The 7,658-nt window shown below is 36.6% G+C and overlaps 1 protein-coding gene across 1 annotated transcript; it reads left to right on the top strand.

Moving 5' to 3' along the window:
- Window positions 1-3,978: 3,978 nt before the first annotated feature.
- On the top strand, window positions 3,979-7,033 carry pdyn (prodynorphin). Its single transcript, XM_016279254.1, has 3 exons — window positions 3,979-4,084; window positions 4,281-4,418; window positions 6,335-7,033. Exons 2-3 carry the CDS (start codon window positions 4,293-4,295, stop codon window positions 6,965-6,967), a joined length of 759 nt encoding a protein of 252 aa, XP_016134740.1. The 5' UTR covers window positions 3,979-4,084; window positions 4,281-4,292; the 3' UTR covers window positions 6,968-7,033.
- Window positions 7,034-7,658: the final 625 nt, after the last annotated feature.

The following is a 7,658-nucleotide window of genomic DNA, read 5'->3' as shown; positions in this document are numbered from 1 at the left end:
GAGGAGCGCTAAAATAAAACTCCGCCCTCTATTCAATATTCCGTTTCAGTTGGAAATACGACCTACTGAAATAAAGTCTGTAAAGCTGCTTTGACACAACCTGGGCTGCGTTTCTCAAAGCAGATCATAAAAACGATCGTGCTACTGATCTTAGTATAACGGTCTGTTTCCCTTCTCTTTATTACTCCTTTATTGTTTAAAATTAATTTAAAAATGAAATAATTAAAAAGAAAATGAAAAAATACAAATATACATAAATATGTATACATAGAACAGTGCTGATAAAACATGTCTGCAATAAATTTTTTTGTCTGTACCTGTAGAAATGTATTGGCTAGATGAAGTACAAATATTTGTGCTACTATCACCCTTAATAAACATGAAATGTCTGAAATGTAGATATTAATAATATCTAAACTTACGTGTTTATGTTTGAAAATAACCATCAATCCGCCCTCTATTCAATATTCCGTTTCAGTTGGAAATACGACCTACTGAAATAAAGTCTGTAAAGCTGCTTTGACACAACCTGGGCTGCGTTTCTCAAAGCAGATCATAAATGCTACTGTGCTACTGATCTTAGTATAACGGTCTGTTTCCCTTCTCTTTATTACTCCTTTATTGTTTAAAATTAATTTAAAAATGAAATAATTAAAAAGAAAATGAAAAAATACAAATATACATAAATATGTATACATAGAACAGTGCTGATAAAACATGTCTGCAATAATTTTTTTTGTCTGTACCTGTAGAAATGTATTGGCTAGATGAAGTACAAATATTTGTGCTACTATCACCCTTAATATGTATACTTTATATATTAATTTTATATATTAATAATATCTAAACTTACGTGTTTATGTTTGAAAATAACCATCAACCATTAGTCATTCACTTCAGAAACACTTGGAAGAACTCATAAGAATTCTTATAGTATCTCATAGGGTCTTAGGCCCATAGGGACACATGGCCATCAAAAATATTTAATCAACATGGTTTTATTGATTTGAGTCAATGAGCTGCTGTTGAAAATGGTTGTTCCTCTTATCCCCAGCTGCACTGACTACAACCACAGACATTCTCAAACTGCTGAGGTGCTGTGGCTGCGGTCTGGACAATTGAAGATGGAGGCTGAGGCCTATGAGAGTTGTTTGGGGGACTGGAGATGGCTGGTTCTAGGAGATGGCAGGAGCATGAAGGACCTGACTCAGGCTCAGGCTGAGGCATCCCTACTCACTCCTCCAAGGAGGTCAATACCACCACAAATGCCATCTGAAGTATTGACAAGGCCTTTTCTTCCTCTGCCGTGAGAAGGGGAGAGTCATTGCTCCAACCACCTGTTTTTTTTTTTTTTAATTGCCATCCTCTGCAGTGACCTTCCTTTTTGCCAGGCTTGCAAAGTCCTGCCACTTCTTGCAGACCTCCTTCCCTGATCTCTTAAACCCCCTGGTTGCAGTTAATTATGTAGCAAAGTCCTCCCATATGTTTTGTTTTTCCTTATTTGTATGGTTCCGGTTCACGCGGACAGCAGATTTCCTGTGTGACTTACCACATAGCCTATGTGCCAACTGTAGGAGAATGCTGTCTCAAAAGGTCAACTTTTCTTCAGTGTTTGCTTCACGGTATAAAGGCCCGTTCACACCAAGAACGATAATTACGGATAACTAACTAATGATATAGTGTCCACACCAACGCACGATAACGTTCTGTTTTATTCTGTTCTTCTTCTTTTTTTTTTAATCGTTATAGTTGCTGTGTGGGCTTCCTTTTTTTCAAATAATTATAACGATATTGTCATCGTTACAGTCATCCTTTTAGTACTGAGAAAACCTCACGTGTGTAGAGTTTGTGAAGACGCACGTATAGACCTAACATTTCATTTTTTGGCTCATCCACGTCATTGAACTTCTCCTGAGGAGAGAAGATCAGTTTGTGCGTCCTCCGTGACAACCTAAATTAATAGTTTTTTTTTCTTTGGTTCTTTGGCAACAAGCAGGAAGATCAACATGTCCAAATGGTCTCAGGAGACTAACACACATTATACTGTTAGGTGAGGTTGCTTAGAAACTACCATTTCTTCATTGGAGATCACTGACAGCGTGTCTCTCACTGTACTACGAGACACCTCACAGCACATCACATAGCTCCAGTTCCAGGGGTGAGGTGTAAAGATCTCAGCTGGTAACTATAACTTAGTAGAAGCACACAATATTCACAAATGATCTTAGTGTAAACCACCTAATATACAGACTCAATTAGTTTATATCTTGTGTACATTTTTTAGCCTTAGGTGTGTCATCTATTTTTGTTTTTGTAGAGTCTACACTTTTTATGCTTACTAAACATCTAGCATGACTTCCATTACGAAATTTTCGATTTTTTTCTAAATGCAGAACAAATACTGTACCTAAAACCTAAACACGTTTGCAAATAACACTAAACGTTATGTTACAGCAGAATGCACTAAATAGACGGAAAAATCTAATAAACTGGAAGGGTGAACATAGCAACAGCTGATCGTTTCCGATTAGTATGGTAAAATTATGAATTGATTTACTACCGCTGTCACATTTTTATTGAGTTACACATTACAAGAATAACCACTTTTGTGTTTTTGGTTTTAGATCATTAGCGTTAGCAAAATACTTTTTTGTTTGCGCTTGAGAAACCTTGTAGATTGCGTCCAGAAAAAAACGGACCAAAAAAAAATCGCCTTTAAGGTCATTGTATTCTATGGAAACCCATTTCCGCCACTGAATAAAAAATAAAAAAAGGTAATTGCGACTTTTTATCTCACAATTCTGACTTTTTTTCTCAGAATTGCGTGATATAAACTGGCAATTGCGAGTTAAAAAAGTCATAATTGAGATATAAACTCGCTGCTAGTTCTGAGAAATAAAGTCAGAACTGCCAGATATAATTCTGGCAATTCTGAGAACATATCAGCCACCCCCCCCCCCAAAAAAAAAATTGGACTTTATAACTCGCAATTGTGAGTTTATATCAGAATTGTGAGATTAAAAAGTCGCAATTACCTTTCTTTATTTTTTTATTCAGTGGCGGAAACGGGCTTCCATAGTATAATTCACAGATCCACGCACTGTATAAAATAAAATAAAAATCCACATCATACCAAAACTTAGACAAATTAGTCAGGGAGCGTTTTCAATAGATTTCAAATATATGCTGAAGCGAAAAGAAATCATGCTTGAGTGAGGACATATCCATAGCAACAGTGCTTTTTGTTACTGGAGGATACAACAAAAACATATACAAATTGGATTATTTATTACTTTATTATAGTTTTGCATATCACAAGTGTATTACAAAAAAACTAAAATCAGTGTTCTGTTTAAGAACGTTTGAGTAAAAAAAATCGATTCATTAGAAATGGGTCATAATAGGCTATAATAGAATGGAATTGACTTGTTGAATGAGAATGGAATTGACTTGTTGAATGAGAATGGAATTGACTTGTTTAATGAGAATGGAATTGACTTGTTGAATGAGAATGGAATTGACTTGTTTAATGAGAATGGAATTGACTTGTTGAATGAGAATGGAATTGACTTGTTAAATGAGCTGTGGTCGTTGAAAAGAGAAGACAAACCTGCAGCCTTGAGTAGCCTACAAGTTACCCGTGGCACACGCTCCCCTTCAAAGTGGGTGTGTTTTTAATTTTATGAAAGACTTTTCTACCCTTGTGAAGTAAATAATTATAACTAACTTCGTATAGCCTTAGCTATTAAACATTGAAGCCTATCCATATAATGTTTAAAAAACATTCTTAACCCCTTTGCGTTAATATGAGCACATTTCATTATTGTTTTAATTATTATTATTATTCCTGAAACGTTGCATCGTCGCGTGGGTGGGACCAGTCAATCCGCTGGCTCGTTGTTCTCATTGGTTCATTCAGGTGGCTGTGTGAATAAAAGTATGGAGACTGAGTCCAAGTAAGAGCAAACCGTAGATGGATAAAGAGTGACTTCGTCAAAGGACACGAGAACAAAGAAGTTTCAGCCAGCTTCGCCAAGTGATCGCCTTGACGCTTGGAGAACAAGAAGCTCTGTAGGTACTCAAGGTAACAGGAGATTTTGTGTTGGCACACGTAAAGGTTTGGGATATTAAACGGGTAAGAAAAGACAACATAGCCTACCTAGACAAACAAAGACCTCAAACATAATTGATGAATTGTTGAAAAACCTCAAACACCTCCCAGCAGAGAAGATTATCTGAGATAGTGCACTTAAAGCTCGTTTTCTTCTCTCGCACCACAGGAATCGCTGTAGATGATGGAGTGGCATGTTTTGGTGTTGATGCTGAGCTTGCCAACCTTGAGTCAGGCAGATTGTTCAGCGCAATGCATGAGATGCGCGCAACAGATCTCCGACCTGGACTCTGCAGTGAACCGCTTGGTAAGATTACTCTCAGTTCTCCTTATTTTGAAACGGTGTTTGCATGCACTTAACTTTGTCATAAATGTAATGAATTAAAAAAGTTGGCAAAACCGACAGAAACAGATGCAACTTTATCGTTATTGGTTTTGTTGCCTACTTGTACTATGCACAGTGAAATAAAGTTAGCGTCTAATCAGGAGTGCAAAGAGTATAAAGCATTGACTAAATTGAACAAATGAAGCATGGATGGTAGCATAATGCAAATTATCAAATGAATGGTAATATGAATGAAAAGGAGAGACCCACTTCAAACTAAATCGAATACAAATCTAACACTTATAAATGAAAAATAGAAAGGTCCCTCTGTAATAGAAATTAGAAATGTTCGCATCCTTTGTCATTTACAACTAAACTGGGCACATCTATTTTGGGGCGGGCGCATTCAGCACCATGGAGAGCGCGACGAAAGCTCGATCGTTTAGATCAGTGGTTCCCAACCCTGGTCCTGGAGGCACCCCAGCACTGCACGTTTTGCATGTCTCCTTAATAAAACACACCTGATTCAGGTCATCAGCTCATTAGTAGAGACTCCAATACCTGAAACTGGCGTGTCAGAGAAAGGAGACATGCAAAATGTGCAGTGTTGGGGTGCCTCCAGGACCAGTGTTGGGAACCACTGGTTTAGATGATCATATTGGAGAAACCTATACTGAAAAAAAATACATATTAGATATGGCTTTCCGCTGTAAAATGACAAATTACGGTTTCGGCATACAACGTTTAGATAAAAAAAAAAAAAAAAAGGTTTAGATGTTTTTACAGTTAAAATGTTATTTGCAAAAAAAATCTTTATGGCATCATGCAATAAAACCTCTGAATTGGTTCTATTCCTAATGTTTATCAAGAGCTACATGTTTTTTCAAACAACCATCTTATAATCAATAACTATTTTTGGCTGTATGGAGTTCTCGAGTTGGTAGCCTATATGATTCTTTCGAGATTAAAAAGCACTTGATGTTTAATTTTACACTGTAAAAAATAAGAGCAATAAAATTTTGTAAAAACGCTACGGAAAAAAACTGTTAATAGGTTAACAGTAAGTTCCCATACTATATACAGGGAAAAACTGTACCATATCTAACCAGACATTTCATGTAATTTTACAGTAAAATGCTGTTAATTTTACAGTTTTTAGAAGTAAAAATAACAAATAAATGTATAATTTACAGTCAAAAACTGTAAACTGATATTCCCTGCATGACACTCCACATTTGAAAGTATTTTGTTTAAATAATCATGTTTTTTTAAGTGTTTGTTATTAGTTCTGTATATTTGGGCTTTATGTTACATCTTCTGTTGTTTAATGAAAGTTGAATGCATTATTTAAGTATCATGTGTGTTACCATGATGGTGTTTTGTGTTTGCATGAATGACTCTTGCACCTTCTATATATTAGTATATACTTCTGCTTGTGGCGAAGCTAGCTTTGATTCTTCATGTGGCTTTCTCTTTTATCACTGGCATTATTATGGTGGTTGTCAGTATGTTAAAGGTACAAAACAGATTTGAACAGCAGTGTGCATTGTTGAATTTACTGGTTTACATTCAAATTTTCTTGTTTGTAAATTACAGTTTTATACAGTAAAATTTGCCATTTTTGGCCGTAAATGTGTTTACCGTTTTTCTGTATTTTTTACAGAATTATTCTGGCAACCACAGCTGCCAAAATTATTTTGTACAAAACTACAGAATTTTTTTTACTGTGTAGATTCTGCAGAACGTGTACTGGGCTTCTTTCTTTATGTGATGGCTTTACTAAAGAACCAGCTCATAAAACGTTCTTTGAGGAACGTCAGGTGTCAGAATGCAAAGTCCTGAAACTTTTATTTTCAAGAGTGCGCAGAGTCAATCTGAACCTACTTTTCTTTCTGCAGACTTGCACTTTAGAATGTGAAGGAGCCGTTCCGTCTACTAGTACATTAGACAGATGTGAGAAGGCTTTACAGGAGCTTTCAGATGAATTCCTGGAGCTCAACCCAGACGCCGACGGAGAACGAAGCGCGTTAAATGCAGAGGATCTCCAGGAGAAGGCGTCCAACCTGGTCAAACGATACGGGGGCTTCATCAAGAGGATAGATAAGAATAAAAATAAGTTTTTCGCCTCACCATGGAAGGAGAACGCCATACTAAAAGGACTGTTCACGAAGAAATACGGACAGTCGCTCTCGAAACTGGGTGAGCGAGACGTCCCATCGATAACGGAAGACGACGAGGGCAAAGATGTGACTGCGGAAAACGAAACAGGAGTTTATGATAACGACGTTCCTTTAAACGAAGCCAAACGTTACGGTGGGTTTCTCCGCAAATTCGGGCCAAAAAGAAACAACTTTGTGGATAACACCAGCCCGCAGGTGTTGCAGAAGAGATACGGCGGGTTTATGCGAAGAATTCGCCCGAAGTTGAGGTGGGACAACCAAAAGCGATATGGCGGGTTTTTACGGCGCCATTTTAAAATCTCCGCGCGCTCTGATGAAGAGCCCTCATCGTACGAGGACTATGCTTTTTAGGCTATTGTATCATAGATAACCCAATCAGAACTCATTAAGCCAACGCATTTCAGTCCCCCCCAAATGTGATGATCTTACACGTGTTGACAGTGTTGCCAACTTAGCAATTTTGTTGCTAAATTTAGCAACTTTTCAGACTACCCTAGCAACTGTTTCTTCCAAAAGCACCTAGCAACATATTTAGCTATTTTTAAAATTAATTTGGCAACTTTTGATAAGTGACTCAAACTATAAAAAGGCACAATTTACCATTTACATTACACAAAAAGAGAAAATCCAAAGATGCTTAGCAGTACACACATCACAGCAATTAAGTTAGCTGCTATTTGCAATTGTTTAATTTAATAGTAATACTAATAATTTCATAACTGAATACTGTTATTGTTCATTTATGAGACACTTTGTTAGTAGCTTGTACCTGCGATTGTTGATGAGTTAGTTGCTAACTCATCAACAATCGCAGGTTGTTTTTCAATTTTTTCGCCACCTTTTCCATTTTTCTACATATTTTTCTTACAGTGTACTAACTGTTAATACACTGTAAGAAAAATATGTAGAAAAATGGAAAAGGTGCTAGTAATTTTCCAGGAGATTATCCGTTACCCTGAAAATGCGTAATTAAAAATGCAGGTAAAAAAAGAACCTGTGGAAAAATCAATACAGAAAATTCTTCATATTAACAGTAGATTGT

The sequence above is a fragment of the Sinocyclocheilus grahami genome, unplaced genomic scaffold (genome assembly GCF_001515645.1).
Source record: "Sinocyclocheilus grahami isolate Dianchi unplaced genomic scaffold, SAMN03320097.WGS_v1.1 scaffold128.1, whole genome shotgun sequence".
NCBI classification, from domain to species: domain Eukaryota; kingdom Metazoa; phylum Chordata; class Actinopteri; order Cypriniformes; family Cyprinidae; genus Sinocyclocheilus; species Sinocyclocheilus grahami.
This window is presented reverse-complemented; position numbering and strand designations above follow the sequence as displayed.

Excerpts from the sequence above, each read along its gene's own strand:
- pdyn (XM_016279254.1), top strand. The coding sequence starts at position 4,293 with ATGATGGAGTGGCATGTTTTGGTGTTGATGCTGAGCTTGCCAACCTTG. Across the intron at positions 4,419-6,334 it reads ACTCTGCAGTGAACCGCTTG|ACTTGCACTTTAGAATGTGA; the intron begins GTAAGATTACTC and ends TTCTTTCTGCAG.